Raw genomic sequence first — 21856 nt, forward strand, 5'->3', positions numbered from 1 at the left:
TGGCTGATTTATTTCACTCAACATTATATTTTCCAGGTGCATCCATTTTTCTACAAATGTCTCAAATTTGTCATTCTTTGACAATGTAGTATTCTATTACATATGTGGTATCTATTGTAATGTCTCTTTTTTCATCTTTGATTTTATTTACTTGGGTATTTTCTTTTTTTCATTGTTAATATAGGTAAAGGTTTGTCCATTTTGTTTATCTTTTCAAAAAACCAAGCCTTGCGGGGCTATAGCTCAGTGGCATAAGCACTTGCCTGGCAAGCCTGAGGTCATGAGTTTGATTCCCGGTACCGCCCCCCCAAAAAAACCTGTCAAAAAACAAGCCTTTGTTTTACTGGTCTTTTGTATTTTTTAGTCTATATTTTATTTATTTCTCCTCTGATTTTTTTTTTTTTTTTTTTTTACCAATTCTGGGTGTAGTTTCTTTTTGCTTTGCAAGTTCCTTAAGTTGCATTGTTAGATTGTTTGCTTGAAATCTGTTTTTTAATTTAGGGATTTATTACTATAAACTTTACTTTTCATACTTTTTGCTTTATCCCATAGATTTCAGGGGTTTTTTTTTTGAGAAGGGGTCTCGTTATGTAGTTTAGGCTAGGTTTGAACTCACTATGTAGCCCAGGCTGGCCTCAAATTCAAGGTGATACTTGTACCTCAATCTCCTGAGTGCTGGAATTATAGGTATGTCCCACCATGCCCAGCTTGTATCCCATAGGTTTTGGCCAGTTATGTTTTCATTTTCATTTGTTTCAAGAAACTGTTAAATTTCCCATTTGTTCATTCAAGAGAATGATGTTTAATTTCCATGTATTTGTACAATTTCTAAAGTTCCTCTTGGTGACTTCTTTATTCCATTGTGGTGGAAGAAGATACATGCTATGATTTTGATTTTCTGGTCTTAGGGAGTACCCAGGACCATGCACATGTTAGGCAAGTGCTGCATCACTGAGCTACATCTCCAGTCCATTTTAAACATTTTTATTTTGAGATAGGGTCTCACTAAACTGCCCTGAATTTTTTGAGACTTATTTTGTGACCTAACATATGGTCTGTCTTGAAGAATGTGCCATGTGCTGATGAGAAGAATGTGTGTTCTGAAGCTGTTGGATGAAATGTTCTATAAATGTCTGCTCATTTTTTTTCTACAGTATAATTTAAATCAAATGTTTCTTTGTTAATTTTTTTTTATGTAGATGATCTGTCTGTTGATGAAAGTGGGGTGTTAAAATCCCCAGCCATTATTGTATCAGCTTTGGTGCATAAATATATAGAAATTTTTCCTCTTGTTGAACTGATCCCTTTGTTATCATGTAGTGACCTTTTTGTTTTTGTTATGGTTTGAATTTAAAATGTGCTCCCCAAAGCTCATGTATTCAGAAGGTGGTCTTTTCAAGGTGACTGGATCGTAAGGGGTGTGACTTTATTAATTCGCTGATGGATAATTGTAATCTTACGGCATTGTTGGGAGGTGATGGGAATAGAAGGTGGGGCCTAGTTGAAAGGAGTGGATCGTAGGGGCAGGATCTTGGGGCTGTGTCTGGTTCCCAGACCTTTCCTCTCTGTCTTTCCCCTTTTCTCAGCTTCCTTGATATCTCTCATGATGTTTCTGTCCTGATGCAGGACTAAAGCAATGGAGTCAGCTGGCTATTGACTAAAACCTCTGAAACTGTGGGGCAAAATAAATCTTTCCTTCTCTGAGTTGTTTTTCTCAGCTATTTAGTCAGAGCTGACTAACACAGTCTCCTTTTACAATTTTTGGCTTAATATGTGTTATCTGATATAAATATAGCTATTCCTGCTCACTTTTGTTTGTTTTTATTTGTATGATTTATCTTTCTCCATCTCTTTACTTTCAGTTTGTGTAAATTGAGTTTCTTGTATGCAGCATATCACTGGGTCTTATTTTTTAATTCCTTTGCTTCTAGTGTAGGACTTCATTCAGCCTTTCTTGTAGGGACTATCTGTTGGTAATGAATTCCTTGCATTTTTGCTTATCATGGGAAGATTTCATTTGCCTTTCATTTCTGTTCAATAGCTTTATGAGTACAGTGTTCTGGGTTGGCGTTTTCACCTTCCAGGACTCTGAATGTGACACCCCTTCCCTCTTGGCCTGCACGATCCTGCAAAGTCCTGCAGAGAATCTCTGTTGGTCCATGGGTCTCCTTACACACAGTGCAACTGATGTTTTTCTCTGTCTTATACTTCAGAGAGCTTGACTGTAACATGCCATGGGCAGGATCTCTTTTGGTTGAATATGTTAGGTGTTCTTTGAGCTTCCTGGACCTGGATAGCTATATATTTTATAAGATTTGGAATTTTTTTTTTTTTTTTTTTTTTTAGTGAAACTGGCACTCTGACCCAGGGACTTGCACATGCTCTCCTGAGCTACCTCCTCAGCCCTTTTGTTTAAAAGTGGATTCTTTTGTTGTTGTTGTTGAGATGTCTCACTATGTAGTTTAGGTTGGCCTTGGACTCATTATGTAGTCCAGACTGGCCTCAAATTCATGGTGATCCTCCTGCCTCTTACTTCAGCTTTCCAAGTGCTGGGATTACAGGTGTGTGCCACCATCACAGGTGTGTGCCACCAATTTTATTTTGAGACAGGATCTCACTAAATTGCCATGTTGGCCTTGAGCTTGTGATTCTTCTGCCTCAGTTTCCCAAGTAGCTGAGATTACAGACATGTATTATAATACCTGGCCAAGATTTGGAAAATTGTCAGCAATTATTTTATTGAATAGATTTTTCCCTACCTTTCCCCTTGCTAGTAGTTGGTTGCTTAATGGTGTCCTATGAGTTTCTATATTTGTCAGCTTTTCATTGCTGTGACAAAACAACTGAGATAAATTACCTAAAGGGAAAAAGGTTTATTTTAGCTTATGGTTTCAGTCCTTGGTCACTTGGCTGTTACTTCTGTGCTTGTGGTGAGGCAGAACATCATGGGTGGAGCATGTGGTGGTGCTGAGCAGCTCCCCTCATAGCAGATAGGAGGGAGGGAGAGAGAGAGAAAAGAGAGGCTGGGGGAAAAATATGCCATTGCAGGGCATGATCCCAGCCATGTACTTTCTTCAATGCACCCCCTCCCAAAGTTACCACCACCACCCAATTATGTTATCAAATTATGCATCCATCTGTGGATTAATCCACTGATGAGATAAGAACCCTCGTGATCCAATCAGTTTCCTAAAAGCCATACTTCTGAATACTGCATTAGCCACCAAACCTTCAAAACATGAGTTTTGGGGGGACATTGCATATCTAATATTTATAATATTCCACCCCTGTCTTCTGAAGGCTCATGTCATCTCATAATTCAAAATGTATTTGGTCTGTCTCTAAGACTGTCTAAAATCTTTAACAATTCTAGCATTGCTCTAAAATCTAAATCCAAAGTCTCCTCTGAGAGTTAAGGCAAAGTTTTAGCTATGAGTCCCTGTAAAAATAAAAACCAAAACAAGTTATGTATGTCTAACATACAGTGGTGGAACAGACACAGGATAAATACTCCTAAAAGGGAGGACTAGGAGAATACCAAGGAGGAATCAGACCAAAACAAGACAAAAACTCAGCAAGCCAAACATTAAACCTTGTGGTTTCATGTCTGGCATTTGGGGCACATGTGGCAAGATGTGAGCTGTGAAGGGCTTCTGCATCCCTGCCTACGTGGCCTTTATTAACTCTATAGGTAACTCTTGGACTGGCTGTGCTCACTGCCTGTGGCAGACATTCCATGTTCCTATCATTTCTAAATTTCTGAGGTTTCCATTGTAGCGTTAACTGCACTCTCATATCTTCACACATTGCCTGTCAGGGGCATTCTGCAGGGATTTTGACCCTGTCACGTACTTACTGTCTTGCCTCCTTTTGAAATCGGAGGAGAAGCCTCCATGAACCCACAAGTCTTGCATTATTGTGCATGTCTGCAAAACCAGCATCATGTAGACAATGCTAAGGTCTGCACCAGCTTGAGCAATGGCTGTTCCTACTTGGGCTTGACCCACTTAGACCATGACTGCAGTAGCCTCTATGTACCTGGAGGGCTGGCATGGTGAAAGGAATCTGGGGAAAATAACTTCCTAGATGGCCATGTACAAGCATGGGCTCTCTTCTAAAGCAGTCTTTCAAAGCAGTTTATATTTTTAGATGTTTAAATTTGAAGCCCCTCCCCTGCAATTCCTGAAATGTATCTTTTCTCTTGTCCTGGTGCAGGGTACTACTTGACTTCTTTTTAATGGCACAGTGTGGGCCCAGCTTCACACATGCTTTTTTTTTGGCCAAATTAAACATTTTTCAGGTCTTTCCAGCCTGATTTTTGCTCCCAGTTCTCATTGTAAACCTGGCTAAAGGCAGCCAGCAATACCTATGACACACCCTGAATGCTGTACTGCCTTGAAATTTCCTTCATTAGATTAATTAGTCCAATACCTTTAAACTCAGCCTCCTTGACTTTTTGTTGCTGTGACAAAATACTTGAGATAGAAGACTTAATGGAGGAAAGGTTTGTTTTGGCCCATGGTTTCAGAGGTTTCAGTCCATGGTCACTTGGCTCTGTTGCTTCTGAGCTTGTGGTGAGGCAGAACATCATGACAGGAAATGATGTGACATACTTACTGTGGTAGAGGAGACTAGCTCATTTTGTGGCAAACAGATATTTCCTCAAACTCAGAAATTTTTCTGCTTGAGCTAGTGTGCTATTGAGGTTCTCACATGAACTGTACAGTCTTCCTTCTATCCTTCCTTCCTTCCTTCCTTCCTTCCTTCCTTCCTTCCTTCCTTCCTTCCTTCCTTCCTTTTCTCCTTTTTTGGTACTTGGAATCAAACTCATGATCTCACACTTGTCAGGCAGGTACTGTGCCCCTGAGCTCTATCCCCAGCCCTGCACTGTATTTCTTATTTTGTCTCCTGAATTCATTAGCTGTAGGATTTCTGTTTAGACGTTCTTTATGACCTCTATTTCTTTGATGAATTTCTCTGTCTTCCTAATTGTGTTAAATTATCTGTCAGCATACTTTTAAAATTTTTTTTTATTCTTTTACTCTTTAGTTTTTTTGTGGTACTGGGGATTGAAGCCAGGGCCTCGCATATGCTAAGCAAGTGCTGTCCCACTGAGCTACATGCCCAGCTGTCTGGGATACTCTTATATCCATTATGTTTTCTTAAATTTTTACTGTAAATAATTTTTTCAGGAAATGCAGTGATTTCCTTTTGTCTATGAACTATTGTTGGAAAGCTGTTGTGTTCTTTTGGAGGCATCTTCTTAACTTGTTTTTTCATGCTCCATGTTTCTCCATGTTTGGTATTTGCACAATCTGGAGGATTAATTGTTCCTACCAATTTCATATGGTAGCTTTTGTAGTAAAAATTTTCTCTTGATGAGAAGTGCCAGGGTGTTGACTGGATAGTTTGCATGGGCTTTGGTTCCATGTTGGCACTTCAGTGCATGTAACTTCTGTACCTGTAATTGCTAGTGATGTCTTTGTGCCCTAGGCTATGGGGATTATACAGTTGAATTTAGATTCTCTCTCATGGGATGGACTTATTGGTAACTCTGGGTCAATTTCTCTGGGTCGTGTGAGGATGGGACTGCTCTTATGTGCCTTTGCTTGCAGGGTGTGGCTGTGTGGCAGCAGAAGCATAGCTCCTGTCAGTTTCCAAGGACTGCATTGGCCCCGGGGTACCACAATACTGGTATATTATAGCATGCTCAGGAGAGGAGCAGGGTGCCTTTGAGGGGCAGGGCTACCCAGGGGCTGTGCTGTGCTGCATCAGTGTGCCCCGATGGGGTGCTCATGTGTGTTGAAGACCCACATGGGTAATGTTGCTGGGCCTCTGGGGCTCGCTACTCAGGGCATGCTGCCTGTCTGCTTCTCTGAATCTCACTGGGCTGAGCTTCTGAGAACTGGCTGCCAAGTTGCTTCTTGAGGCTTTGGGAGGATGGACAGGACTGCCTTAACTTGTTCCAGCAACTGAGCCACTCTGGTTGCCAGGCTACTTTCTGGGTATGTGGGTTGGTGGGGGATGACTGGCTGCTTCCAAGGGTAGGTTGGCTGAGCAGCTGCGTACAGATGCTCAGCTTCTTCACAGGACCCCAGGAATAGTCTCAAGATGGCACTGTGCAACAGGAGCCTTGGTAGGGGACAGCCAACCTCACAGTTCCCTATACTGGGCTCAGAACCTGTGAGGGCTGCAGACTTGTCCAGCAGTAAATGCCTCAAGTGTCCATGGTATGAGTGAAGACTTCTGGGATCTCCTGCTTACTCTTTTCCCACAAAGCTGGCCTTGAACTCACTATGTATCCCGGGCTGGCCTCAAATTTGTGGTGGTCCTCCTGCCTCAGCTTCCTGACTGCTGTACCATTGTGCCTGGCTTAGGTCCCTTCTCGGTAAGGGCATCATGTATCTCCATGCTCCACAGTGTCTCTCTGCCACATCCCCACTGCCCTCCAGTGCTGTGCCTCACACATGCCAGTGAAATAGCTGTTTTTGTTTTGTTCCTCTGTTGTAGAGAAGACCGTGCCAGACACCTCTAGGCAGCCATCTTGCGGGATACAGTGATTAGTCTCTTTCTAACCCTTTTTTTGAGCTTACTGTTAACCTTGCTAATGAAATCTAACCACGCCTAGATTTTGAAGGGCTTCCTGCAATCTTCTCATTGTCACCATTCATCTTGTCTGTTTCTACTTCTCTTGATGATGACAATTTGGTTGTCTGCTTACAGCCACACCTGCCAGGAGTTATCTATTGGTACACGAAAGCAAATTTGCAGTTTGAAGCTTAGATGTTTAGTTTGGCCCTCTTAGTGTTCTAAAAATAAGAATATTTCACATAAAATCTGGATTCCTGTTTCTCTTCATGTGGAATGCCTGTGTGGCAGTTGTGGACCCAGCTGAGTAGCAGCTGCTTTTTTAGTCAAGGTGGGAGGATGCAGTTTTTAGTTCCATAATTCCCTGCTGTTTATACCTGGCCCACTTCACTAATTTACATCCAGTTTTGCTTGGCCTCTGGAGGTAGTTGGTAAACATACCTTTGAGGTATTTTTTTTTTTAATATTCTCTTAGTTCTGTGATGTAGTGCTTCTGGAAGGGGGCTGACCACCGTGGCTGGCTCTGGAACATAGATCCGGATACATAGCAGACAAGATAGACTTTGTTCTATATCTTGGGCTAGTGCCTACCTTCGGCAGTCTCAGGTACTGTAGGCTTGTATTATTCTGAGGCCCAGAAGACACACCTGCTTGTCTGTGTGGAACATTCATTCATTCATTCATATATTCAGCAGTTATAAACTAGGCCCCAAGTTATGCATGCAAGATACAGTGATGAAAGAGATTAACACAGTACCTGCCCTCAGGAAACTTGGCTCTTGGAAGTATTTGATGTCTATATCCTCCTGACAGTCTGTCTTTTCTTTGGACTTATAAGGATACCTGCTTTTTTGTTCCTACTTTTCTTTTGAGAGAAGTTTGAGGGGCTGGGCTGCACAGATGACCACCATCTAACCTGACCTGCCTGGTGAAACCGTATAGTATAGTCATGAGTGGATGTCACAGTGTAGACTTATCTGACTTGGAGCCTAAGACTGCCTTTATAAGTAGGTAAGTAGTGATAATAATGGCTACCATGTACTAAGGACTAGTGCCTGCCAATGTAGAATATAGTACCTCATCTAGTGTATGATCTAGACATTATTATTATTTCCACTTTACAAATACAGAAATTGAGGCTTAGTAAATTAAGTAACTTTCCCAGAATCAGAAGAAACTAGAATTAGAACTTTGTGTAACCACTGTGCTGGAGTTGGTGCCCTCAGTACTTATGAGTTGATTTGAGGGCCTCTTTTTGCCCAAGATATTTTTTTCACTGATCCTTAACATGTCATGCAATTCTGCCATCTAAATTGTATGCTTTTATTTTTTGTTAAAATGCAAAAAATTCCTGGAGGAGCTCTAAGTTGTTACCATCAACATCTTAACACCTTAACCTTTTCTTTGACAGCTAATTAATAATCAGATATAGAGGGACCCAGGGAGGTAGGAGTCCCTATCTGGAGCTGGGATACCATTTGAAGATATATATGCATATAACATCACTTGGGCAGGGTTAGAATTGTTAAAAGAACAAAATGAGATCTACTCAAAGGACCCAGCACAGGTTTGGGCTCATAAGACGATTCTAAGAAATATACTTAGGCATGGTGGTGCATGCCTGTAACTCAGGGCACAAAGGCAGGAGGGTCATAATTTTGAGGCCATCCTAAGTTGTTTTTTTTTTTGTCCTTTTGAAACAGGGTCTCACTATGCAGTTCAGGCTGGCCTTGGGCTCACTTTGTAGCTCAAGCTGGTTTGGAACTCGCCACAATCCTACCACCTCAGCCTCCTGATGCTGGGTTTATAGGTGTGTGCCACCATGCGCAGCATAGTCCTAAGTGACTTAACTACAAAAAAAAAAAAAAAAAAGAAAATGAAAAACCACCTCCCAACCAAAAAACTTTTTTTTAGGATAGGAATTGAGAGATGAGCGAGAGAGAGGGAGGGTGGGGAAAGAGGGAAGAAGAGAGAGAGAGAGAGTTTATAACAGGGAAAGTAGGAGTGCTGAAACAACCTTTCTACTTGCTAGTGTGGGTTCCTTCTTGCTCTCCAAAATAAAATTTCCTGGAGCTTTGGGACCCTCTACTTTCAGTTTACTAAGGCCTTACTGCTTTTGTGCAAGAACAAGTTTAAAATTAGGGTAGGAAAGATGGGAGGCCAGGGAGGAGCAAAATGAATGAGACTATTTATCTTGCATCACTGCCTTCTGAGCAGAGTGCTGCGTGGACTCCATCTCAGTAATCCTCCGTAATCCTCTGTGCTCTCCATGGAGGAAGGAAACAGGTTTTAGGGAGCAGTTTCCATTGTGGGCATCTTCCTCCTCAGCCAACTGGACTCCTACCTTCCCACTTGCAACCCATCCTCTATGGTTAGGAGTGTCCCAAGAAGTCATTTATATCAAGGGGAGTTGCCGGAGCCCTTGTTATGGGAATCAGTGCACCTTGGCTGTCAGCTTTTATACCTCTGTGATGCCGTTTGAAATCTTGCTGTTCTGTTCATGTGTGTGTTTTTCCTTTTATAAATACTTTTCCTATTTTAAAAATATGTGTATGAGCTTTAAACATTAGACAGTATAGTAGCATGTCAAATAGAAAGTGAAAGGCTCTTCTTTACCAGTCCTTCTCTTGGTGTGTTTCTTAACGCCCTTGAAATGGTATGGACTCTTCAGAGTTGTTCTTTGTGCCTTTATAATAGTACTGTATATACATGGCAGCATGCTGTGTTCATTTAACCATATTACCTCACACGTGCTGTGTCTGAGGCTGACCTTATGAAGTGAATTGCAGGTATCCAAATGTGTCTGGGGAGCAGAGAAAGGATGGAAGAAGAATATGCTGCCTCAGGCTATTTTCTTTCTGCTTGCCTGAAGCATTGTTGTAATGGGTCATGGCCTGTATTTTCTTTTCACAGAATGAGTTTGCGCTGACCAGCCTAGAGAAGAGCAGTACCGAAGAGCCAGAGAAAAAAGAAACCAAAGTGGAGGAGGAGATGGATGCCGAAGTCCTGGAGGTCTTTCAACCAACCCATGAGTGGCAGGCCCTTCAGCCAGGTACCAGATTCAGCAACTGTCCATTCGAAACACACTCTGCATTCAGACTGCATATGTCCTCTGGCCTTTGTCCACAGGGCTGCTTTGAAGGAGCAGCCGTTCTCTGGCCTGCTGGAATGGAATAGTGTGGTCCATCATAATGGTAGCTGTTGCTGCTGCAGGGCTCATGACCTTCACTTCCTAGCAGAACAAAGATAGTGGGATCTGAGTGCCCTGGGAGGAAGGCGGGTGGTGGGTGGCCATGCTTTCTGAGCAAGTGATTGAAAACTTTCTTTCCTTGCACTTCTGAAGCACAGGAGAGGCAGTGACATGTGCCTTGCTCTGCAAATGCTATTTTGGGCTCTGTTGCTTGGCTCAGTGCTGCTGAAATATTGTTCACAAGAGAGTCCTGAACTCCGGTGCAGGGCAAGAGTATTCTTCGTTAAAGGAACCTGTGCCAAGGAAGAGGGACTGACCCTGGCCTGGATTTTAAATGGAGCATCCTGAGAAGGAACAGCTTTCTAACCCTGGACCTAGGGCTTAAAATAATCTTAAAAATAGCCAGCAGTTGTGGAGTTTACCAGATTCAGGCACGGTGCTAGGTACTCCGCGTGCATAATCTCTTTCGGTCTTTACAGTAGCAGTTGCTGTTATTTTTGTGTTCCAGTAAAAGCACTGGGACTTGGTGTTTGGGTAACTTCTGCTATGCCACTTCAGCTAACTTGTCCTATGTCATTGACTTTACAGCCTGGATCTATTATCCTCCCACTTCTCCTTCCCATTGCAGCTGTCCTTGGCTGGAGCCCACCATGACTCTTGGGACTATTTTCAGGAGAAGGCTATTTGAAGTCTGTACAGTGAGAAGGTGGATGGCAAGCCCAGGCAGCTGCCACCATGTAGTTTCATCAGCTCCTTGCTGACATTCATCATCATGTCCTTACTGCCCCCATTGCTGCTGTGCTGGCAGGGATAGTGTTTGCTGTGCCAGCCAGCTTTCTGCTAGCAGTGTTGCTCCTGCTGGGCTTGCGTACAGGTAGTTGCTATCGCAGAAGAGTGGTGAAGCACCAAAGAAGCCCAGTGGGAACTAATTGTGTTGGGCAAGGGGAGGTTTAGGAACAGATACTGGGTTCAGCACATCCAACATCTGGATGCTCCTCTCAGCTTCTCTGAGGACTGAGCTCCTCTGCTCTTTAAGGACCAGAACTAGAGGATCTCTCAGGGGTAGAGAGTAGAAGCAGATGGAGGCTGATGTCCTGTGCCCCCTCCTCCCTCTCTGTCTGTTCTGTGGCTGGGTCAGTAGTTCCCTTGGAGGCCTTGAGAATGGTTCTGAACCAGGGCCCTTGTCCAGCCCTCCTGGTGGTGGTGCTGTTGATCTTGGCTAAGGAGTCCCAGTGTGTATGCTTGAGGAGGAAGAGCCAAAGCCTGTGTGGCAGGGTTGGGCTGTCAGTCCTGAGACTTGCCTTCTGGGCAGCTGGAGTGGGGCAAGTTTTTACATTGAATTTGGTACCCTGCTGACATTACTTTTCACCTTAGAGTTTTTAAAGAGCTCCTTGTAAACTCTGTTGACCCAAAGGCTAGTGTGTTGCAGTTAAGCACACAGAGGGCCTACAGGGGCAAAAACACCTCTGGTTCCAGTCACGTCTGCCCCATCCATGGGAGAGCATTTTCACCTATACCTTACTCACAAGGCAAGACTGGTAAGGGAGCTTAGGTGGTATACTTGTTCTGGCTTCAGTGTCTGACGCAAGGTGACCTAGGTTCTATACAATGGAGTTAAACCAGTGGAGGCAGCCAAACCATTCTTAGGTCCCCATATAGGATTGAGGCATTCTGTGTAGATATTGTTAGGAAATTGATCTTTTAGTGGTCTGTGTGGATATCTAAACCAGCTTTTAAACAAAATTTAATACTTAATTGACTACATTCTGAATGCTGTCTGGGAGCCTCTAACAGCTACCTAAAGGCCAAAAGGAATGTTGCCAGTCCTAGGAGCTTCTTGGAATGTGCAGGTAAATGGAGAGGTAGAATAATTTATTTAGTGGTAAAAAACACAGACTTTAGACTCAGCTTGCCAAGCATGGTGGCACATACCTGCAGTCCCAGCACTCAAAAGGCTGAGGCAGGAGGATCATTGTGAGTTTGAGACCAGCCTGGGCTACAAAGTGAGCTCAAGGCCAGCCTGAACTGCATAGTGAGACCCTGTCTCAAAAAGGCTCAGCTGGTCCTGGTTTTTCTTTTCTGCTTAGGGAATTCCTCTATTCTTCTTTCCCTCCACTCACCCCTTTTCTTTTTCTTTTTTTAAACTTTTTGAGATAGGGTCTCATGATATAGTTCAGGCTGGCCTCATACTTGTTATGTAGCTCAACCTGGCTCAACTCTCAATCCCCCTGCCTCAGCTCCCCACTTGCATGCCAAATGCTATGACTTAGGGAGTCCTGAGCAAGTCACTGAGTCCTTCTGCTCTTTGCTTTCCCCACTGTTGATGGGGTCTGCTGCACTGGTTATTATATGGATGAGGTGGGAGATGCAAAGCCCTCTGCCCAATTCCTGCCATGAAGGCATCACTCAAAATACAGCTGTGCTGGTTTCAGTGGTATATTCTCTACTCAGCTGTGGAATTGGATGCCAGTATATGGATAGGAGCATGTGGCCTTCCTATCCCTGTGGCCTAGGAAAGGGAATTTAGAATGTGAAGGAAAGACTTCCATGGTCACAAAATATTCTTCCTCTCTTCTTCAGTAGCAGTTTTGATGAAGGACTAAAGGTAAACATGAGCAGAAGGGTTAGTGGAGTATTTCTTGCTTGAGAGTTGGAGTGTGGTACAGGAAGATGGTGGACTCTTCATGGAAGTTTTTAAGAAAATGGCCAGTTTACATTCACAGTTGCTGACCCCAGCCTTGGTCTTCCAGTTCAGTTTTTTCTCAGAAGGAATGACTGCAGCTTTGTTTTCCTTAGGCCTTGAAGAGAGGGATACTCGGATGTGTAGGCTGTTTGGTTTTGGCTGGCCTCACCTGCAGGCAGATTTCCAGCCTGCCTGGTGCAGCCTGACACACCATGGGAGCAGCCCATGACTTTGTGGGCCTTCCCACTGAACCAGGTGGTTAGAGAGCCCCAGCCACACAGCCCTGGAGCAGCTCCAGGTTACTCTCCTAAAGTCTGCTTGCCTCTGTTATTACTGTCAGCATCCTCCCTGGGAGTCGCTTGTTCCTGGAAGTGATTTTCCTGTCTCTCTTTCTTCTCGTTTATTTTGGGATCTGCCTCACCTTACGGAGGCACAGCAAGCATTTGAGTGTGGCTTCAGCATCAGCTGTTCACAAGCAAGCAGAGGAAAGCTGTTTGCTGGCAGGTCCTGGTGGTTCTGGGCAGGAAGCTTAGAAATCTGTTGGGGCGTAGGACCCTGAACACACCAGGACTTTGTGCCTGTGCACTCGTTATTACAGAATTCTGATCACAGCCAGATTCAGCAGGGCTTCTGCTCCCAGAGCATTTTCTGAGATCATACTTTGTGCCAGACACTGTATTTGTAGCCAGAGATATAGATAATAGCTCACATTTACCGAGCATTGACTCTGCCAGGCTTCCTTTGAGGGCAGATGCTATAACTATCCTCATTTTTTACAGGCAAAATTGAGAGAAGAAATGATTTAGCCAAACAGTCAGTAAGTGGTAGAGTCAGAATTCAGTCCCAGCTTTTTCTAGCAATGAGCTCCTGCTCCTAATCACTGTGCAATACTGTCTTCTGGGGAACAAAAAGGACATAGCCCCTACCCTCTATACCTTATAGACTCACAGAGGATACAGAGAAAAAAGACCACCAACATAGTTTTGGAGATCTCAGTGGAAGTGTCTGGTGCTCAGTGAGGGCACACAGGATGGTGTGGCAGGGCCAGGGCCTTCATTCTTTAACCCTGTGATCTCAGTCGGGGGGGTTAGTCAAATTTTATGATGCCAAAGCTCCACCCTGTCTGCAGGTCTGCTTTTGAGCTATGTGCCCTTGATGAGATTGTATATAATCTCTGATCCTTAGTTTCCTCATGTGAAAATCGGAATGAAAATATCTACTTCACAGAAATGGTGTGAAAATGAAATAAGATTTATATGTTTTTGCAGAGAGCCTCGCACACAGGACATATTTAATAAATGATTGGAATTGCCATTTAAAAAATATACCTTTGCTACCTCTGTTTCCTTGGGGATTTGAAGGAGAAGTGGAGGAGGCTCCTTGTCCTGCCTGTTTGCCAGTGCTGCCTGTTGGCCCCATGCAGGCTCAGGGAAGTGTAGCCAGGCTGAAACCCAGGGCTCCTTATTGACCTGATCTGACTTGAGGCATTTATGAGAGTCTCTGAAATACTGGCGTTAGCACAAAGAGCCCACTCGATGGGAGCATGCAGGAAGCCTGTGCAGGAGCACGTTCGTGGGGGCAGGGGTGGAGGAGAAAAGTCCAAATCATCAACAACTGATGAGAGCAATCCAAGAATTACAGAGCACCCGCCATCTGGTCAGATCATTTCAGATCTGCACGAGCAATAAGAGGGAATTGAATTTTAAAAACCTCATTTATAGTAGACCAACTACTCTGATTTCAAGTGTTTAAGAGAGGAGCCTTGATTTCCTGCTGGCCCTGGACATCTGTCTGAAGGAGCACCTGACTGGTCTATGTGACCACAGGGCTGTCTCTTTGGGGCCTTTGGTCCTTTGCAACTTGGGAGAAGTTCTTCAACCTCCTGATACCAACTGGGTCTCCAAAGCATCTGTTCAATTCTGACACTGTCTTCTAAGAATTAGTGTCAGATTCCACAAGTTGAAGGAATAAATCTCAATAACCACCTCCATTTCAGATGCTGGTCACAAGTCCCAGGCCAGGCCACTTGTACTTCTGACTCTTCTGTTTACATATTAAGGGTTCCTATCACCTGCTTCTCAAGTTTTATAATGTGCTGGAATGTCTCATAGAACTCAGGACAACACTTAACTTGTCTTCACCCATTTAGTATAAAGGACGAAACTCAGGACCAGCCAAGGGGAAGAGATGCGTAGGATGAGCCATTGGAGGGGTGTAGGAACAGCATGCAGAACTTTTATGCCTTTTCTTGGTGTGTCACCTTCTAGGACTTTAATTTATTCATGAAGCCTCAGTTTATTCATGTATGGGTACAGTTTCTGTAGACATAATTGATTAAAGCATTGACCATGGGTGATCCCTGGAGATACAGGTTAGGGCTGAAAGTTCTAACCCTCTAATCATGAGTTCTTATTTCTGGTACCAGCCCCCATCCTGAAATTATTAAGAAGTGCTTGTTGTAATAAGACATTCCTGTCACTCAGGAAATTCCATGGTTTTAAAAGCACTGTGCAGGAATCAAGGACAAAGATCAGCACCTTCCTCTACCCCTGAGTACTGGGGATTGAATCCAGGGCCTTCGCACTGAGCTATAGCTCCAGCCATTTAAAAATTAATTAATTAATTAATTAATTAATTATTGAGACAGGGTCTTACCAGAGTTGCTCAGGCTAGGCTTGAACTTGCAGTCCTCCTGCTTCAGCCTTCCAGAGTGCTGGAATTACAGGCATGTGCCACTGTGCCCACCTAATGACCAGATATTTTTTAGTATAGTGGTACCTTGATTTATGAACTTAATCTGTTTTATGATTTTGGGGAAGATAGCTGTAGTTGTGTTTGTCACCTGATGTGGAGTTCCCGAATGGAAGCAAAATTTTGCCAAGCAGTTTTGTTTGGGAACCAAATTGTTTGCAAACACAAGCGTTTTTGAACCAAAGCTGTGTGTCACAAGTTCCAACTGAAGTTGGTGAGACTAGGGGGCAAAGCTCCCAAGACTTTCTGCCACTTCCCAGGTCTGTGGTTAAAAGGCAAGTGACTGTACTCCCCCAGCCTGGAGGGGTCACCTTACAAATCACACAGGTGTGACCCTTTCTGTGACATTCTTCACACTCGGACACACACAGCCTGCTGGAGGTTGTGAGCAGCACTGGGAACGGAGTTGCTAATTGAGGGAAGTTCATACATAAGTCCCAGTAGCTCATCAAAGCGGGACAGTGGGACTCCTTGGTTTGCCATGGGAGGGAAGGGCCTGTGGATGGGGCTCAGGAGTGACTAAGGGATGATCTGTACTTTGGCTCAAGTATAGTGCTAGAAAGACAGGGCAGGGCTGGATGGAGGAAGCAGTGTAGGTTTGTGGTGGTCTACCTCCATTTTTGGACATGAGTTGTTAGCTATAGCAACTTTTCAGGATGCGGTGTTTAATACAGAGCTTATCTTTGAGCTTCTCCTGCACAGTGCTTTTCTTTTCTAGTTTAAAGCCTTCAAGTCTTCTGGAGATTCCCCGAGAACTGCATTTGTTCTTCTGCCTGTATGTTGTACAATCAAAATACAGCATCCTCAAGTCATGAACAGTTCTGTTTGTAAATAGTTTGTTTCACACACAAAAGCACTTGGCAGAATTTTGCTTCTGTTCCCATACTCCACATCAGGTGACAAACATGGCCATCTTTCCCACACAAATGCAAGCACAGCCATCTTCCCCAGAAATCATAAAAAAGGATTGTAAACTGAGGCACCATTGCATATGATAAATGTTTAAGCTAAAAAAAAATTATGTCTTAAAAGATATGTTGCCACTAATCCCCTCAAAATAATCTCCTTCCTTTAGAATACACTTATCCCATTGTTCTTGCTACTTTCTTTTTTTGGTTTCTTGAGACAGGGTCTCGCTATGCAGTTCAGGCTGGCCTCGAACTCACTTTGTAGCCCAGGCTGGCCTGAACTTGAGGTGATTTTCCTGCTTCAGCCTCCCAAGTGCTGGGATCAAAGAACCATGCCTGAATGTTCTTGCAACTTTTTGAAGTAGTCCTCTTTTGCAAGTGTCTTTACATGATGTGATCAAAAATACAGTAAGTGCTGCTACTGAGGTCCATCCAGTGGAAAGGCAGGCTTGTAAAAACACTGCAGTATGTCTTAATCATCTTATTCACTGGATCTGACAATGTGCAACTTCTGACTCCTCCCCAAAGTCAGAATGACTATGAAAGGTTTTGAATTGATGACATCAAGGCAGCAATGACAGTGCACCTAATGACACTCACAGAAGACTTCCAGAACTTCTTCAGAAAGTGGCAAAAAGATGGGGTAAGTGTGTTCAAAGTAAGAGGGAGTATTTTAAGGGGGATTAACGACAGTGTGTCTTTTACTGTAATAAATTTTAAAAATTTAAGCATTCGTTGTATTTTTTGATCATAGCATGTACCTTCTGGCCCTTTTCCTCCCATTACTGTCGGCTCCTCAGCCTTTGTTAACTGTATTCTCACCCAGAATGTTCCCTTTGACCCTTGGTAATACATGTTTGTTGGGGGAGGATGGGGTGTCAGCTTTGCTGAGACTGGCAAATTACAGTACTGTGTGCCAGGAGGAAAGAGGGTAGCGAGTTGCAGTATAAAACGGCTCCACTGCGCTGGGCGTGGTGGTGCATGCCTGTAATCCCAGCACTCAGGAGGCTGAGGCAGGAGAATCATTGTGAGTTTGAGGTTAGCCTGGGCTACAAAGTGAGCTCAAGGCCAGCTTGAACTGCATAGCAAGACCTTGTCTCAAAAAGACCAAAAAAAAAAAAAGGGGGGGGGAAGACTCCATGAAGACAGCTTAGGTTTCTTCATCTCAGAGAGATCACATTTCTCATCTGTGAGGCTTTTTTTTTAGTCTCCCAGGATGCTTGATGTTGTGCCTCAGCAGCCAAATCCCACAGGCCCCTGGAGGAGTAGGTAGAGCCCTGGGAAGAAAGGCCTGTGATCTCCTGGCATCTACGGCCAAGGCTGAGGCCACTTTGCAGCCAGCTGGCTGAGCTCAGCACTGGCACCAGAGCATCCTGCCTGGGTTTTGGCCTTCATTACCTGGATGCAGTGGGCCAGGGTCCAGTTTGCAGTCTGTGGATTTGGGTGGTGATGGAGAGCAGCTGTTGGGCATCCTCTTTCTAACAAGTATTTGTGTGCTTAATGCTCACCCCATGGCCCTTATCTTCCCCTTTCTCTGCTACATCCACCTGTTCTGTCCAAGGTTTAATTAAGAGCACTTAACAGAGTGGCACAGCCTCAGCTTTCAAAGGTCAGCTCCCAGAATGGCTGAGGTGAAAAACTTAGACTGAGTACGGGTGGTGGCAAGCCAGCTTCCCACACAAGTCTCAGACTTAATTCCAAGGACTTGGCTTTTGTTCAGAAAACCTGTGTAGCTCTGATTTCTTTCTCTAATAAAAGCCTCACCCTGATGGCTAAGATAGGTCAGGCCATCTCCAAGGTTAGGACTAACCAGGTCTTGTAATAACTCTCAAGGGCTGGCTTGAGGCTGGGATGAGGGGCCCTTTGCTAGACCTACTGCATTCTTAGTTTTGTTAGAGTACTGGAGATAGTAATTCTAGTGTGTAACTTAAAGGGAGAGCGTATTTAAACAGGTAGAGAAGAAGACAAGGTAGGAAGCAACAGTAGAGGGGGATGACATGAACAACACATGAAAGTGAGAGTATAGTACTTGTGGAAAGGCCAGTATGTGTTAGGGAATGATGCGATGTTGGTGATGGGCATGGGACAGGAGATGAGGAGGGGGACTGGCAAGACAGTAGATGAAAAGCTGTGAAAATAAGTATAGCCTATGAGTCTGTCACTGAGTCCAGACAGCAGCTGTGCTAGAAAATAAGGAAGCAATTCTTGGGATGTACCTGCGTTTGAGGAGTTTGAGAGCAAATGGAAGAAGGGAGCGAAAATGGTGGTCTCAGAGATAGTCACATAAAAGACTGGTGTATTTAGGGTTCCATTTGTTGAACTCCTCCAGCCTTTCAGTATAGTGCTTGAGGTTGGGGAAGCCGTGGTGTGCATGCAGAGCTTGCCTACATGGGCTTATGCTATAGGAAGATTTCCCCTCCTCCAGACAGGCATGGGGCTGAAGGAAAGGCTTCAGCCTGTCGCTGCTTGGAGAGAGCTTGTGTGTGTGTGTGTGTGTGTGTGTGTGTGTGTGTGTGTGTGTGTGTTGGAAGACAGGAGGGAAAGAAAGCGAAAGGAATGGGTGTTGGCAGTGAGATTTTAAATTTCAGAGAGATCATTGATGGGCAAAGTTATTTTGGTGGCAGATGGAAAAGTCTTGGCCTCGTGAGTGGGATGAACCTTAGAAATTAGAAACAGAGTCTGGAAAGGAACATGGAGACAGGAAAGATACAGATGGAAATTGAAGAAGCTTCCTTTATACATCTTCAATTTTCTGCATCAAACTAAGGATAGGCTTCTGCCCTTGAAGAAAAGACTCAGTTGGGTGCTTGAGAAATGGAGGGTTGCTTGATGTGGTGGTATGTATTTTTAATCCCAGTACTTGGGAGGCTGAGGTAGGAGGATCTCTGTGAATTCAAGGCCAACCTGGGCTATATGGTGAGTTCAGGACCAGCCTAAATTACATAGTGAGACCCTGTCTCAACAAAACTAAACAAAACCAACAACAACAAAGAAATGGAAAGTCAAGAAGAAGCATTGAGGAAAGTGCGTGGACAGCTGTGAGGTCAGAACTCCACATCACTGAGCATCAGGAAGGGCATGGTCAACATCTGACAAACCCGACTGTGTGGTTGGCCAGGACCTGGGCGTTTGGTGACTTTCTTGAGCAATCGAGCCCTGGACAGTGGCAAGGTAGGCAGTGCGATAGCTGGAGTCCAGGAAGTGATGGGCAGATCGGTCTAGGGACTGCTGGACTATCTGTGGGGTTGGTGAGGAGGCTTCTGTTTTTCTGGCCCGTGGAGCTTTGTGAGGAAGAAGAATGGGTTCCTGGCAAGCTGGCAAGCCCTGTGGAAGTGCTAATGTCCTGCAGCCTTCTTTATTCTGAAGACAGGGAACATTTGGGGACTCAGAGGCCTCTGATAATGCCTGAGGCCAATGTGAGGGTGGTGTCTTCCTAGCCACTGATTTGGTAGACCTGAAAAGGTCTTGGATAAAGCAGGGCCTTGTACTCCAGTTGGGCTAATTATATTTCTGTTCATGTGGGGTTTTGCTTTATTATTGTTCATAAACTCTTAGGTTGTTGATCTTGCCTTTTTTCCCATAATATGTTGTTTTGGGCAAACAAAAATTGAATTTTATTTAAATTTTTTTAAATTCCCAGAACAGTCTGTTTATGATTTGTATAATGCAGTTGTTTGGAAGAAAAGAACCATTTCTTTGGATTAAAAATTTTTCAGATTTGATTACCTGTGGCCATAATTAGTTTATTTGGGCAGAGGTGAGTTTTTATGGAATAATAATAGGGTGTATTTGTAAAGTTCTTTTTGACTAGAGGGGGAAAAGAAAGAGAAAAACAGCTACCCTTACACTTTACCCCTGCAGCCATCTATATGTTGCATAAACATCATTTTTGTTAATATTTTTCCGTCATTTCTTGGTTTTGCTAGGCTTTTAGAGGTCAGGCTTTTAGACAGGAGAGGTTGTCTAGTATCTCATGGCCAAAAAATGAGTGAGAAGGACTAAGACCCAGAAATATGGTCTAGCAATTGGGTGGGAAAGGAAAGAAAACTTAACATTTAAAAAAATTATCTTGTGCTAAGTGCTTCGTATATATTATTTAAGAGAGTCTTCAAGAGATTCCTTATGGGAATAGGTACATTTTATCTTGGTCTATTTTGGAGGCCATGATCTGTCAGTGAAGGAGCTTCAGTTTATATTGCTTTTCCTAGGATATCCTTTGCTTCTTTTGAAGATAGAAACTGCAGGTGATAATCTGAGAGCGAAGCTCTTTGAAGTCTATATGGGAAGAAAGTAATGTGAAGTTTGGAGGCTGCTGCCATGAAGAGGAGGAAATTACCCAAGCAGATGCAGTCATTCAAGATACTCCATGTTGGTTTCCTAGGCAAGATCATCAGGATAGATCCAGAAGCCCCTAAGCGCCTGGTTAAGTGGCCCTGTGGGCAGTGTGGCTTGCAGGCACTTTAGCCAGCTTTCGATCGCACTAGGTTAGGTTGCAAATGGAGAGACTAGAAGAATAGTTCTCTGAAGGCCATTAGCACTGCAACTCCCAGTGTTTTATCACAACAGCTAGCTGGAGGATACCTTGCAGTTCGTATAGTATGGTAGATCTCAAAGAGGAAGAGCTCTTTCTTTATGAAGCTGGCAATTATATAGGGTGTTTGATTTACAGGAGTCTCTGGAGTGCTAGGGTTGAGGAATGCCCTCTGGCATCCTTCCTGCTAGTGTTTGGTAGGGAGGAGGGTGTGAAGAGAAGTAAGAGGAAGACAAGTTAAAGGAAGGCTGAGACTATTTTAGCTATTTGTCAGCTTCATCTGTCCCTGACTTTTCACCTATTTGTTACCTTAATTTGACCCTGTGCATATCAAAGAGTTCGTTTAATAGCAGTGTTTGAGAAAAATACTGTATTCTCTTTTTTCTCTCTCTGGGTTTCCTTGTTTTGGGTCTTTTTCCCTTTTCCCTCCCTCATAGTCTGCCTTCTCTGCCTCCTCCCCTCCCTTGCTGTGATGTCCTCTACCTGTAGCTGAGCAGCAGGTAGCAGGGATGAAGAGACGGGGATATGTATATCTGGAGGAATATTTTCTCGATTCTGCTGGCATCAAAGAAATTACTTCCACGTAGTCCTTCCATGACGTATTTCACTGATCAGTCAGAATGAGAAGAAAAGCACATTAGCATCACCAGAGAGGGGATTTGGAAAATCAAGTCTGTGGATCTGAGTGATCTAAAGTCACAGCATTTAAAACAAGTCCTAGAGTGCAGCTGGAGTTCTCCTAGCCTATCTTCCATTGCCACGTCCCTTGACTCATACCTCCAGTGCTGTATGAATAGTCTGTGTCTCAGCTTTCTCAGAGCCCCATGCTAAAGAGGAGGTCCCAGTTTGTGTTGTCCATCATTAGATATTTCTGGGCATGAATTGGAAAAGAAGCAATTCTAGTGGATATATTTTTTCTTTTTTTATTTTGTGACTTCTGTGTGTCTATATATTTATAAAGGCCTTGGAAGAGTTCCCTCAAGTTAAGCATACTTTCATGTTGGTGTATTTCCTCTTTGCCTAGTGCCATTGCAGAATGTGGTCTCAGGAGCAGTGGCCTCTTCTTTGTCCTTAGTCTAAAAGTGTGCTTTTTGTCAAGAGAAAGAAATCTGTGATTGTATGGGTAAACTTGAGAAATTAAAGGAAAGAAGTTTGTCTCCTTTGGAAAAAAGACAAAGTCAAGAATGCCCTTTCTTCAGTGTGTT

The 21856-nt window shown here is 43.7% G+C and overlaps 1 protein-coding gene across 5 annotated transcripts in view; it reads left to right on the forward strand.

The window, feature by feature from the left end:
* The window catches only part of Sil1 (SIL1 nucleotide exchange factor), a 260709-nt gene that overhangs the window by 78889 nt on the left and 159964 nt on the right, over positions 1-21856 (forward strand). For all 5 annotated transcript variants that reach the window (XM_005382084.2, XM_013512923.1, XM_005382085.2 and 2 more), the window contains one exon: positions 9502-9640. In XM_005382084.2, coding sequence (XP_005382141.1) covers positions 9502-9640 — 139 coding nt within the window. The remainder of the gene's footprint in view (positions 1-9501; positions 9641-21856) is intronic.

This window comes from Chinchilla lanigera, unplaced genomic scaffold, assembly GCF_000276665.1.
Source record: "Chinchilla lanigera isolate Chin_1 unplaced genomic scaffold, ChiLan1.0 scaffold00017, whole genome shotgun sequence".
Classification (NCBI taxonomy): Eukaryota; Metazoa; Chordata; class Mammalia; order Rodentia; family Chinchillidae; genus Chinchilla; species Chinchilla lanigera.